This window comes from Girardinichthys multiradiatus, chromosome 2 (genome assembly GCF_021462225.1).
Source record: "Girardinichthys multiradiatus isolate DD_20200921_A chromosome 2, DD_fGirMul_XY1, whole genome shotgun sequence".
NCBI lineage: Eukaryota > Metazoa > Chordata > Actinopteri > Cyprinodontiformes > Goodeidae > Girardinichthys > Girardinichthys multiradiatus.
The window spans coordinates 13,906,831-13,921,769 of record NC_061795.1 but is presented as its reverse complement, the minus strand read 5'-3'; the positions used below and the strand labels follow the sequence as shown (position 1 = coordinate 13,921,769).

The window sequence follows — 14,939 nt, the reverse complement described above, 5'->3', positions numbered from 1 at the left end:
TGTACGAAAATCGATAGAAAAGTCCGCTGAAGGACGATTCTGCTGTTTCAATGCCCACAATTTGCGGGCAATACAGGACTGATCTGAAGCTACATCAAACTCCTTAATGAAATCCTCATATGACAACCCAAAACCAGTGCAGTTGGAAAACCTTGCCTCTGCCCATCGGACCGCCCTTCCAGTTAACAAACTCAAAACATAAGAAATCTTACCCTCATCATGCGGAAAAAGCTCGAGGTGACCGGTTAAACACCAACCTACACTGAAGTAAAAAACCACGACATCCACCCATCTCTCCGGAAAACCTCTCAGGATGAGGAGAAGAAACATCTCGAAAAGGTGGTGGATGTTGAGCCTCCAGTGGCTCAGCAGCACCCCCAATGGGTGCGGCAGACTCAGAACTACAAGTACCTTGAAACAGTGATGCCAAATGCTCCAGCTGCTGGTTTGTATGCAGCTGTCTATCTAGGAGGGTTTGGAGAGTAGAACTGTGCGTATGAATTTGCTGACTATGTTCAGCTAAAGTTCTCTGAATGTTCTCCGCTGGGTTAGGCTGGCCTGAGAGTTTTGTCATGATTTTTACAGCCGACTTAACCCACATGCAGAGACTCTCAGAGAACTTTGTAAAAGGAATAAGTTTTTATTGAAAGATTGATCAGGAACAACAGGAGCGACGAGTCTAATCTACCTTACTGTGAAAACACAAAGAGAAAATATAAATAGCTGAACCTCAGAAACATGAATCAACATAAACGTATCTTACTGGAGATTCCGGAATAACCCGCCAGGGAGAGAATAAATGTCAGGAAAGGAGTTCAGCTTGCCATGCACAGACTAGATCAGGAAGTAGCCTTAGCCACTACGGTGGACTGGAACTGATCAGGTAGGATTCACACCTGGAACAGGTAACAAAGCAAGTTAGAGTTCGCAAAAACAGATCCTTCAAAAGATATCCATGGTAAAAATCATGCAAAGATTTCAGAGCTGGCCAGAAATTACCATGGACACAAAAACACTCAGGCACCGAGGTGTTGGCAACCTTCCTCTATATGCTTCCCAGCTGATGAGTAGATGCACAACACCTGTCGCCTCAGGTACACTCCTACTGGTGGCACCTAGTGTCAAAAAGGTGTAAGCAGCAGGCAGCAGAACTCCAAATCCTGACAAGTAGTCCACACGTAAAAGGAAATCAAAGCAGATTAGTCTAAAAATATTAATGTTATGGGTAAGAAAATGGATTGACACAGGAAATAAGTCTTAAACATGTTTACAGAAATGCATTAAATTCTTTGTGAAAAAAGAATGTAATAAGAATTATCGCAGCTCAGCGCAACTCGGCCTGTGCATCGTCACTTGCACACCACCGACAAGGCTGCTGCTCAATTCCACAGGGCGCCACTAAATGGCACTGTGAACATCATGTCATACGATGTTCGGTCCTGCAGAGTTGTGGTCTGGTGAGAAGCATTCAAAATTTGGAGTAAATCGGACTAGAAATTTTCTAGGGGGCGCTGTTGATTCAAATACCAATGTAATCCAATAGAGCTGTTTGGGGGCTGACAAAGATCAACCATATATATTTTGGAGTGAATCAGACAATGTGTGTGTAATTTAGAGCCAAACATATGGCCGTGGTGTGACATCAGAATTCGCCACGCTGCCACAACCACACCCTCCAGCCAAACCAGTCAGTACTGGAGATTGTCTTAGAGCATCATGTTATCTTTCACTTGGGACAGTTTCACATTGATTACGTGAAGGACACCAAATATGGACCATCAAAAGGAAAACATGACATTCCTTTTGTCAGGGGGCAGGGCTTCGATGATGTCAGCATCTGATCAGTGAATATTGTTCAGGGCCAGAGGAAAATTAATCTTAGAAGGTTTCAGATGTCTGTGACTTTCCTTGTAGGAGCCATATCAATTCGTGTTTTACTGAAAAGCGCTATATAAATAAACTTACCTTACCTTACCTTATAGCGAGAAGATATATTTTAAGGCTTGGCCACACCCACACGCTTTCATGTATCAAAAAGCTTTTGATAACTTTTGATCCCCAGTGCCTTAAAAGTATACTGAGTCCTTTTCAAGTCTCTAAGTCAAAAGCTGTAGGAGGAGTTCGCTCAGATATGCGGGCTAGAAAGGGCAAAACCTGGGTCAAAATGGCAACTTCAATCCAAAATGGCCGACTTCATGTTGGGTTCAAACCAACTCTCCAGGAGACTTTTTTGTGGGTCCTGAGACGTTACATATGTGTACCAAATTTCAGAATCCTCGGTCAAAGCATGGCTTGGGGCTGAATTTTTTTTAATTTCTAGGGGGCGCTGTGGAAGAATTAGGCTGTGCCCACCAAATATGTCATCAGATCTCTGTTGGGGACTGGACTAGGATCAATCATTTTGAATTTGGTGGAGATCAGGTGATGTATGTGGAAATTAAAGCCAAACGTATGGCCATGGCACCACCACGGCTTTTATGAAAAGTCACTGTGCTTCAAACGAAGTTAGACCCACTAGTTATCAATCACCTGACACAGTTTGAAGTGGATTGAGTGTAGACAGCCAGATAGCAACCTCTCCCGCCCCCTCAGACTTCCTGGTCTGAGGGGGCGGGTCTTAGATGATGTCAGCATATGATCACATAGGATCGTCGATAACCTGAAGGTCCTCCTTCATGCCAACTTTGGTGTGATTTGCCGTTTCTTTGGGAAAGTTATTGCAATTTTTCACTATTTTTCACTAAGCCACGCCCCCTAAACATGGCCGAAAACTCACGATTTTCATAACTTTTCCCCATGCCTTGACTGCATATTGACCAAATATGAAGCTGATAACTCAAAATCCCTAGGAGGAGTTCGTTAAAGTTCGAGGTAAGTAAAAGTGAAAAATGGCCAAAAATTTGCCTTTGATCCAAAATGGCCAACTTCCTGTGTGTTTTAGGGCATACACCCAAGAGACTTTTTTTTCTTGGTTTGAGGAGTTCTAACAGCGTGGCAAATTTCAGATCTCTACGACTTACGGTCCGGCCTATCTCACGTTTGGGGCGAGAGGTTTGGCCACACCCACTGACGACAATTTTGGGTAAAATCATACGCATTTTGGTACATGGAAAAGTCCCCAAATTCCCCCGCAAAGACGCAACAGAATAAAGAATAATAAGAAATCCTATGATTACAATAGGCCCTTGCAGGCTTCCTGCTTGGGCCTAAAAATGGTAAAAGAAAAAATCTTAGAGGTTCTGGGGGTCTTTTCTATGCACGCTAATTATCAGTTCTTTCTATAGCTTCTCAATTGGATACAAGCCACATTATTGACTGGCCCATTCTACTTACTATTTTTACTATTTTTGCTTAGGAATTCAAGCAAGACAATCATCTTCAGATTCTTATACAATATGCCCTGGGACATTTATCCATTCATCCTTCCTTCAGTTACAAGTAGTTTACCACAGTTTAGCTTATGCTGTAAGACACCCCGCACCATGATGTTCACACTTGCAAGCTTCATTTTTAGCATGGTGTTTTTGGGGTGATGTTAAGAACCAACCTTCCTCCAAGCATGGTGTGTGCCATCTAAAGAGTTCTGCTTTGCCCTGATCTGACCAGACTACATTCCTCCAGTAATTCTCTGGCTTGTCAACTCTTTGGCAGAAAACCTTAAACACATTTCAACATGCTTTTCTTCAGTAGTGGAATCTTTTGCAGTGAGTGTGCATAGATGGCTTTATGGTTAAGTTCACTACTTATTACTTTGTACCTGCATTTTCTATGTCTTCATGAAGCTCTCTGTGATTGTTCCTTGGCTCTTGGAACTCTTTGTCAGAAATCTTATAAGGAATGCCTGGTTGTTTCTGGTTTATGGTGAAATAGTGTTCTTTCTTCTTCCAGATTATGCCTCCAACATGCCTCCCATTGGAATATTCAGATGTTTACTAATGCAGCTATAACCGTTGCTGATTCACACTGATTCCATGGCTTTCTATGTCTTTCGGTGCCTTTTTTCACATCTTTTTCATATTTTTACCATTATTGTCTGTACCATACCACTCATTTTACATAACTAAATTTATGAACTAATTTTGATTGTTCTATATGTGTGGAGTGCTTGGGTTGTTAACTTGAATTTCCAGTCAATAGAAATATTAGAAATATAATTTTGAAGCAAATGTTGACATTTTTAATACTTATTTTACCAACTGTATATAGATAGACTCGTTTTTTAAATATTTCATAACAACTGCAAATAAACCATACATTTTTCTGTAGCCATCAGTAAGTTTCTGGCATAACTGGTGGGATATTTGATCACTCTTCAAATTAGAAATGATAGAGTTAATCTAAACAGGTTGTTCCCTCTCACCAACCTGGCTTTTAGGTATGGGATATATATTTTCAACAGGTTGGAGTTTGGGGGCACTCCAGATGCTAAATTTTGGCCTGCTTAATCCATTCCAAAATCTGTTTTGATGTGTGATCTCAATAATTGTCCGAAACAGACCATGAGTTGTATACTACATAGGGATGGGCAGTGAATTCTGTACTTTTATAGGTACCGACCGAATTCCGTCGGTACTACTGAGTACCTATCCACATCAAACTGTACCATGTTTCGGTACCTAAAGGCATCATTGAGAGTAAGTAGCTCAGTCCTTTGTCTTGCATGACCTAAAGCTCTTCTCCATGTTTATGTAGACAGCTTTAAAGTTTAATGGAGCTTGAAGGTGTCTATGTTGGAGGTGATGCTTCTTTCTCCTGGTTAATAAGCTGTATAAGTCCATGTTGAAAATAAACTGGCTTCACTGGCTGTGGACAGTGACACTGGTCTAGCATCTTTCAGGTTACGATAAGCTTGACCCTTGGTGGTTTTTTAAACATCGTGACCAATTTCCTTTTATCTGAGGTTTGGGCCAGATGGTTGGAGGTTGTTCACAACTGGGGGTTCTAACATTAAGCCTCTTGAATGGCACAGACCTCAACCTCGTTAAAAATGTATGGACATAAAAGTCTGGTCGGTACAAGGAAACCAACCAATTAAAATGAGCTCTACCATTTCTGCCAAGAAATAACCAGCCATAATTAGCCAAAAGCTGAGGGTACAAAATGTGTCTGGTTTCTCTGCAACTTGCTGAGGGATGTTTGACCTAATTTTAATTTGAGCATATGGTTATATTGGAGCATGTGTATAAGAGAAAATCTGTAATTAATTCAAGCCAAAAATGAATTTCACATGTTGATGATTTTATTAAACATCAGACGAACACTATTTGTTTTAAGGAATGACTTGGGAAGTGTTACTTTAGCACAAAAAAACCGTACTGCAATAATAACCACATTTTCCTATCAAAAATGTATACAGTGTAAATTAAAAAATAATAATAATGACAATGTCACCTTGGCCAAAGAAGTAGCTAGTTCAGCTTGGAAGGAAGACGTTAATGTGATTAGACCCCTATGGGAGCTCCATCTATGGCTAACAAGTTGTGTTGGTTCCACTTATACTTCAACCCTCTTGGAACAAACACTGAATGTGATGTAATTCCTTCAACTTGAAACCAACTATCACTATAACTGATTGAGCTGAAAGGAATTCTGTCATCTAAAACAAAACCTACAAGGACAGAAAAGACTGGAGATTCCCCCTTCCATCAGCTCTTAATAATAATTTCCCTGTACAGATTTAGCAAGGTGACATTTTAAAATCAGTTTGACAGCATTGTATTCTAACTGGGATCGGACTGGAATGTCTGTAATATATTTGTATCTCCCTATATGACTGCATCGTATTGGTTTGATTTGATATTATACATTTCCAAAGGTATTGGGTCACCCATCCAAATCATTTAATTCAAATGTATCAGCCACATTCATGGTCTCAGGTGTATAAAGTCCAGCAGCCAGGCATGCAGAAGGCGTCTTTTAAACATTTGTGAAAGAATGGGTCGCTCTCATTACTTCGGTGAATTCCAGCGTGGTACATGTGCAATACGCCCAGTCATGATCTTTCCTCGCCTCCAAATATTCCACAGTCAACTACTGGTGATATCATATCAACGTGAAACAGATCTGGAATGACAGCAACTGAGGTTTCAGTGGTAGGTCACATAACATCTCAGAGCAGTCAGCAAATGTTGATTGATATACTGTGGACAGGTCAGCAACTTTCTGCAGTCAACAGCTACAGACCTCCAAACTTCATGTGGCCTTTGGATTAGCTCGGGGAACAGCGTGTAGAGTTCTCCACAGAACGGGTTTTCCTTGGCCAGGCAGCTGTGTAGAAGCCTTGCTGTGAAACCACTGCTGTAACATGCGCTGCTACTGGACTCTAGCGCAGTGTACTCTGGAATGACGATTCATCCTTCTCTAGCAATCTAATGGACGACTCCTATTTTTGACAATTTCCTGCTCCCAACTTTGTGGAAAGTTTGAGGATGGTCCCTTCCTGTTCCACCAAGATTTGGTGTGTAAGAACTTGGCTGGTCTGCACAAAGCAGTGACTCTAAGTCAGGTCTTCTCCTCCAACATCAGTGTCTGACCTCACATATGCTCCCCTGGAAGAATGGTGAAATATTGCCATATACACACACTCTTACACAAACCTTGCAGAAACAGCTGTTAGGAGTGGGTCAACATTATATTAAGCCCTATGGATTAAATATGGATTGTTACTCAAGTTCATACCTGTGTGAAGTCAATACTTTTGGTATCTCTTGTTATTAAGACAAAACAAGCTACCTTGGGTTTATTTTCAGGATTTTGAAAAATTAACATTAATTTGTTCATGTTAAACACTTTATTTCATCGCTTGAATTGTGCAACTATGCCAGCATGCACTAATCTATTAGAGCTGAAAGACATTTATGTAAATAAGGCATTTAAAGCAGTTCAGAAGTCTTTTGTAGGAGAGTAACTCTTTGTAATGATCTGTCTCTCTGCAGACATTTTAAATGTGTAACAAAGTGATATTACACATTAAAGTTTAAGACAGAAAACACACAAGCTATAGTATGATCTCTTTAATGGACAGACATGATAGCGCCATCATTCCTTTCATCCAGCACATAACAAGGAAGTGTGTGTCCTTTCACACACACCCTTTCCATGACATATTTTCAAATTGCTGCTACATATAAAGTTATACATTTCTGTTTCTCCGCTATGTAACAGGGAGTTAAGCACAGCTTTCAAGACATCTTAAGACTTCAGCCACACAACATAAAAGAAACCCATAACTATGACCATTACAAAGACATGTGCAAACTTTTCCCAACACTAAGCTCACACCAAGAGTTCCCCCTGCAGCACACAAGAAGAAACGGTAAACATACAAAATATTCCATAAGAATGCAAAGTTTCCCTAAAGGCACAAACTGCAAGAAAACTACTTCCCCAAACCAAACTTAGTAGTCCCAATACGTGCCAAGGCGTTTGTGATTTGCAACAACTGACATGAAGGTTAAAGCAGCGAACACCTGAGCAGAATATGCTCTCAGCAAATTAAAGTAACATTCCTCTTTACTGAGCAGTGTTTGAATAGAATAAGTGAAATCTAGATAATTTAATTGGCCAATGTAAAAATGTGCTGTTGTTTTATTTTGCCATTTCGTTTAAGATTATTGTACTTAAGATACAGCCAGAACTCATCCGAGAAAAACTCAACATGATGTTTAAGATATAGGGAAACACACAGGACCCGTTTTATGGCTTTATTTAATGTGTTACCCTACTGAACCTGTATGATGTGCAACCTGTACTTTAATTTTTAATGTTATAAACCACTTAAATTATGTAAAATATACTGACTTTGCCTATTTGAAGTGTACTTTAGATATAAAACATACAGTAGGTCTTAAAAAACATTTCTTTGAATCCATCAAAGTGAAGGAATGACTGGCTTTGTACATCTCTTCAGTAACTACTGGTTCTTCTTTTCAATTTCCAACCCTGATAAAAAAAAAGTCAAAATGTATTGTTTTTGTTTGTTTCTTTGCGTTTTGGCATCTGGACCCTGGGGTCAATTTGGTGTCTTTAAAGGCCATCATACATGCGCAGGGTGCGCTCCAGTTGCTGGACAACACGCTGGTAAAATGCTATCTGCTCCCTGAGGTAGGCTTGCATCATGTCTTTGAAGTCCACCTCTCGCTGCTGATGGAAGTGGCTCATTTCTGCTTGGAGGGCAAACCCCACAGTCCGGCAGCGCTTCCTAATGCCATCTGCTTCATCTTGGTCCATCTTCCCTTCGTCACTCATCCGCTGGCTCTCCTTCACTTTGGCAAAAGCACCTACATCAAGATACAAGACACACAAAATCCCATTTTTACTTTAGTAAAATGAGCTATTTCACAGTGACCGTTTGTCAAGATGAAAAACAGCATCAAAGAATAAAGGCTCAGCTAAAATAAATTAGAGCACTAGGTATTTTTTTTCTGATAAACACATGTATCCTGTTGTGGCATAGGGGAATAATAATTTATGACACAATATCCGTTTTAGGATTCTTTTTATTCTGCTATATCCGCTGTAGGGATGCTTTCAGACTTGAGGTGAAGATGGATGGAGCTAAATGCAAGCCAATCTTGGAAGAAAACCTGTTAGAGGCTGCAAAAGGCTTCAGCCTGGGCTGGAGGTTTACCTTCAAGCAGTCAAAATAGCACAACAAACACAGCCAAAGCTGCAATGGAATGGTCAGAACAAAACATACTCATCCCAACTCAAGGCCTGTTACGGGACTGAGAATCTGTGGTAAGACGAGAAAATTGTTGTGCATAAATGCTCTCCATCCAATCACAGCCTGGGCCATTTTGCAAAGAAAAATGGGAAAAACTTTCAGATTCTAGATGTGCAAAGGTTGTAGAAACATATCCTGCAGGACATGAATCTGCATTTTCAACAAAACGTAGCTCTGCAAAGTATTGACTCAGGAGACTAAAAAAATATTCACACTATACTGTCATATTCTCATTTGAGAAAAAGATTAATATGCATTTATATTTTTCCTTTATTTGTATGAACATATGAACCCATTTAAAATTTTTCTTTCATTTCACACTTAATGCACTGATTTTTCAATTAACATATCATAACAATAGAGTTTTGTAAGCACTTTATAACAAATGAGAAAAGTCTATATTTTCTACAATATGACTAACTCACATCAAGTAACATATAGATAGTTCAGATGCAGTTTTTGAAATATTTCTCGGTAGAGAGCTAAAAAATCTAAATTTATAGCTAGGATAATCCCTGCAAACGCTGGATATCCATGTAAATCTTTTTATTCTGTATTTCAAGTCTTTGTACATAATAAGCCCAGAAAATATGTTTAAAAATTTGACTTTTTTTAGACAAATTTAGCATAGCCAAACTGCTGAAAGTCAAGCTTTGTTAGCCATTTGATCCAATGTAGCAACTTTTCAGCCACATTTAGACATCCTAGAATGTCTAGATGTGGTCAGCTTTTTACTTTTCATGTTAACACACTGTTTGAACAGAAAGAAACCATCAGTTTAAATTTTTTCAGCAACATGTTTCTCAGGGGAATAATTTGGTATTGAGGATACAAAACTAAGGTTAGCTAGCATGCTAAAGAGGCAAAAAGCTCAAATGTACGAGGGAAAATTAGATTATTCACTCAACTTATCTATCACAGTGGAAAAGCAAGTCTTCTAATATAACCATGTCAAAACAAAAATAAATGGTGTAAATTTCCTTTTCTAGTCACACGCACCACTACTGACCACGCAAGGTAGGGTTCCTATTCCAATGTCACTACTATTCCTACTCAGTCCCATTTGCCCCTAAAGTGCACAAATTTGGCTTTCACAAAACTCACGAAACTTCACAAAAATTATTTTAATTTAGCCATAGGTGTACAAACACTACCCAACACAAATTCCAATATGTAATTATTTAATAAACAAAAATGTGAGGAGCTTCTGAAAACTTAAGTACATCCCAGAAAGCTTCCTGCTATTTAACTCACCCTGACCCTGTGAAACGAGTAATAATTCTAAAACAATTTGGTTAACATATGGAAATTAAGTTTGTTTTTGTCTGAGCTGCTTCTTAATGCAAAATCTAACTGCTGCAGCTGGAAATTTATGATTCAATGAAAACAGCAGAAATTTTTTTTAAATGTGATGGGTTAAATCTATTCTAAAACAGCCCTAACTTTTTATTTCACAATGGGTGGGTCCACATGTGTTGTGTAGTTAATGATAAAAACACCAAAGTTTAATCCTGATGTTAAATATGTCTATCCCTAGCTATAGACAAATGCTGTAACTTTCCACTTTTATAGGTAGAACAGCAAACACAAGATCTCTTCTCGTTTTACTGCATACCAAACATCTTGTTTCAGTGGGATGAGGACAAGTTTAAACCACATCCACCCACACTGCGATGAAATCACTTTCCTTGTGCAGAACATGGCAGCCCAATGGCATGTCGCCATGATGCTTTACAGATTAGAGAGTCTGTCCTAGTTCCACATAATCTGATTTGGAAACACAATTAAAATTTACATCTACTTCTCTCAATCGAACTCTGCCGAGCTAGCAGTACTGGTCTGTATAAGCTCAGAGTCCTGTTTTAAATGATCTCGTCCCGCTCATCCGCAAGCTGAATCTGTAAAGTCACTACATTTTGTATGGAATGCCTGGCACAAGTGTGGGAAAGCATGAACAGAACTTGCAGCCTATTCCAGTAGAGGAGGAGGTGTGCGGACTGCAGTCTGTGGCGTTGACCTAGATTCATGGATTCTGCCTTCCACATGAGAGGAGAATTAAATTGAACAGAGAGGATGTCTGCGGAACATAAAAGAAAAGCACTCCAGAATGAGAATATAATAGAAAAGTAGAGAATTACGCAAGAAGGAGGCTTGATGTCCCAAACCCCTGCAGCTAAATGTCATTTGATCAAACCAACAATTTCTTCCTTGCAACGGTTATCTGCTTATTAAAAGTCCAATAAACAAATGCTCCATGAAGCAGATCAAGTGGGATGGAAAGTTACTAGATTTGTTTATCTTGCCAAACCAGACAAGATACCACACTGTTCAACATGTAAAAGATTTATGGGCGTGTGCTGGATGAATATTAGCACTCAACAGGGGTGGATGGGAAAACAAGGCGAGGGAAAAGCATAGAACTAAAGCTCTGAAGCTGAACTAAAGCCAGTTATTTTTCTGGTGCATCTAGAATTTAGGCCTGACTTCAAAATTAGGTCCTGAATTTCTTCCTCTTTTACATTGCAGGCTGAACATTATCCGTTTTACTGTAAGGAGTTTTAAACAACTTCTTTACACTCCAAATAAAAATGTTTTCAACTACAAATGCCACATTACAAACATGTGACGGAAAACCCCTTTAGATGCTATGGCTATGAATGACTGATGATTACCGTAAAACAAACAATTCAGTATTTATTGACATGAGCTCAAACATGTACCCAGATGATGGGTTGACAATATGGCAAAACCTATTAGGCCACATTTGGTTTTATACACTTTCCATATTTCATGAAAATTTTATTTATATTTAAAAATGTTATTTAAATTACCATAGCATAAAAATAATAAATATAGTTGCATTTATAGGTATTGTAACATTTCCATGTTACTTGTCTTCAAGCATTTACAAAAAACTCAATCAGTAGGTTAAATGTTGTATGAGCATTTCAGAACCCCCTGACCTTGCTGTTATTTTGACTTCCCATTACTGTCAAGGAAATCTGCTGTAAAATGAACCATTCAGCTGATGGTAATGCTTATGAGCCACAATCAAAGTTGATCCAAAGCAATGAAACAGATTTTAAACAGATTCTTTCTTAGGTTTTCTTTAGGTTTTACTACTAATTGCAATGTTTCTGAAGCGAATGCTAACTGTTCTAATAACCTCATCAAAATGTGTATCCGCCTTTTGTTTTCATAGCTTTGGAAGACATGACACTATAAGGAAATAATTATCTCACATTGCTTTTCTTCACATTTGACACTTTAGCATTCACAATTTAATAAGAAGCTAAGCCAGCCTGATACACATTTTTTGGACTGTCAAAAATTCTGCCATAAACCCCGCAGCTCCACCAGAATAATGCAATGATCCAACAGTAACAGCGAATAATATCAAACTATGCAGTTGCAGAGGCAATACTCACCTTGGGATGTGGGAGGGTTGAAACTGAAAGTTAAACTTATGGCATGACCTACTTTCTGAATAATTTGGCCAATAATTATCTGACAACTTGGGGGTGGACAAAAATCCTTGAAATTTCTAGCCCAGATAGCCAGTTAATCCTTTAATATGAAAAGCAAATATTTACGAGACAAGGACATAATGGAAAAATAACATGAAGCAGTGGAATGCTATTAACGCTGTATAAAGAGCTATTTCACTTACTGGACCATCAAATTAGAAATTTTCAATCAGATGCAAACCTTAGGGCTGTATTCTCCACCCAAAGGAGTTGGGAACTAGTTCAAGACCGTCTTTTAGGAGTTTACCAGGTGAATGGTTGTTAAACAGTATTTCCTGTTAGCAGGCCACGGAGAACATGTGCTAGGATGATCAGAAAGCAAAGACAACCAAAAGATTTTATTGTTGGTAACAATTACTTCCTGTGGAATTGCTAAATGTTAACACTGTTAGTCACTACTTCATTTTGGTTTCAGTTAGATTAATTTCAATCAGAAGCTTCCTTTACATAAAAATAAGTTGGGCATTATATCCCCTGCAACATAACACCCGAAAATAAAATGGGAACACCAAAACTGTACTTAAGTATTACATTATTGCAAAAGATAAGATATACAACAAATCCAGCCTTTTTAGCATTTAGAGGAGTACATTCTTTATAAATATGCTATAAAATTATCTATTTATATAAGTAATAGGAGTCAAACAGAAAGTATGAAATTGTGAGAACTGTAGTAAAGATTCCCAGATAAAATGACTGGACCAAGGCTTGATTGTTTGTGAGGAATATATTGGTCTAAATGTTGTTTGAGAGGAAAATCTTCTTACTTGTCCTGTTGATGGGACATTTTAGATGTAGTTTATTGAGCAAACCTGCTCTTGTTGTATGTCGTGGGTCCATTTTCCTGACAGTGATGGACTAGAATAGTTTATAGGTGCCATCTGACAACAGAGACTAATGTGGGGTTCACACCCTGTGAATTGCTGGACTGAATATGATTCATAATCTAAATGGATGGCAGACATTAACATTTAAACAACAAAACATCTGCTAGTGATATCTATTGTGCAAGCCTGCTTTCACATTATGGAAAACAAAGTCGACCCATCCGACTGTCAGTATAATTCGCCCCTTGCCACTGCGCAGATTGGGCCGCATACATTAGTCTCTGTGCTTTGGCAGATCATCGACAAGCTCTAACCCTTCATGTTCTAATATTATCATGAAGCACATCTCTGAACTAGAAAAAAACAGACATATGTAAAATTATGTTGCTAATGATAACTGATTGCATTATCAGGGGCCCTTGCTATTGAAACTAGCAGCAGAAATGTCTGTTGCATACCTGACAATGCTGATCAAACCTCTATATTGAAAGTATTCGAGAGCTTCCATATCTTACAGCTGATGTTACAGTCTGAGCAGAACAGAATCTATAAACACAAGTTTTTTTGTAGGACTTTTAAAATCCTCGAATAAATAAAAAAGACATTCAAGTATTTGAGAATATGTGGGAAAAAAGGAAAATGCTTGGGATTAAGTAGGATCAAAATCATATGGCTGAGTGATTTATGGGATTCCCACAGTCTTCTCTGGGCCAGAGGCCACAGCAGAACAACTAGCAAGCTCTCTATACATCTATGTCTATCAGTTTGTCACAAATATGAAATCTGGCAGCGAAGGGTCCCCTTTACAGTCCTTCTGTTTGTTCACAGCACAGACTGTGATTGTGGTTCACTTGTAGTTTAGCGTTTCCTCCAATTCCCTGTGGCTGATTTCCAATTGACCTATGTCACTGTTATTTTTCTCCTCAGACAGCAGATTCCTTAAAGATCATGAGGTACCACACATCACTCTCCGGACAAGCGTGTCAGTTTTAACTCCCTTTTATTTGGTTTCTGGCCCCAGTTTATAAAATCACTCTTTTCCGATGCGTCTATCACATAAAGGCCTCTTAAAATGCATTGAAGTTTGTTGTGGTAAAGTGACAAAATGTGAAAAAGTTTGGATATGTCTGCACAAACCATGTCTGTTGACCCCAGAATCATAACATGACCATGCTCATGTTTTGTTTTAGGACATTCTTCTTTAATGTGTTTATTAATGTAGTCTAAAGCGGTTTGAGTGGTTGGGAAAATACTTTTCAAAATGAAAATCATACTTAGTTTTGTGCATACATGCGAAAGCCAACTTTAAAAATGTTTCTTTTAAAATCTCCTTTTTTATTTGTGAACTAAATCAAGGACAATAAAGATTTTCAGAAATAAAAGTTTTAAATCAAATGCAAGTTTAGCATCTTTAAAAAGAAAGCATTTAAAGACAAGAGGGGTGACCTATGTGGGCGTGCAAGTGCAGGCCTGAAAGTAGAAAAACCGTGGTGAGATACTATGTGAAACAAAGCTACACGTCCAGTAGATAATAACCATACAGCTGTCATTTTGAAATTACATTTTAATATTGTCCAACTCCCAGAAGCCGAGGGGGAAATATCTGACAAATGACAACATTGTATTTTCAACTCAAAGATAATATTCTGTGGTTAGTGATCCAGTTGACTGACACAGTCATTACTTTTGGAATGCTTTGCACATTGTTAATATTTAAGTTCAACTGCATGGGATGAAAAAGGCGCATACGGTTAGAAAAATTACAAGAAACCTAAAAAAGAAAAAGCCGTTTTGAATTTGCACAACCAGAGTGACTTATGAGTGTTTAAAAAATAAACTAGTCTGGGAATTGGCTTCAAA

General features: G+C 38.5%; 1 protein-coding gene across 1 annotated transcript in view; it reads right to left on the bottom strand.

Annotated features, from left to right (window-relative positions):
• Positions 1-6,998: 6,998 nt before the first annotated feature.
• The window catches only part of snx33 (sorting nexin 33), a 28,757-nt gene continuing 20,816 nt past the window's right edge, over positions 6,999-14,939 (bottom strand). Inside the window, exon 2 of the mRNA XM_047351530.1 lies at positions 6,999-8,279. Within this exon, the coding sequence (XP_047207486.1) occupies positions 8,026-8,279 (254 nt within the window). The 3' untranslated portion in view covers positions 6,999-8,025. The remainder of the gene's footprint in view (positions 8,280-14,939) is intronic.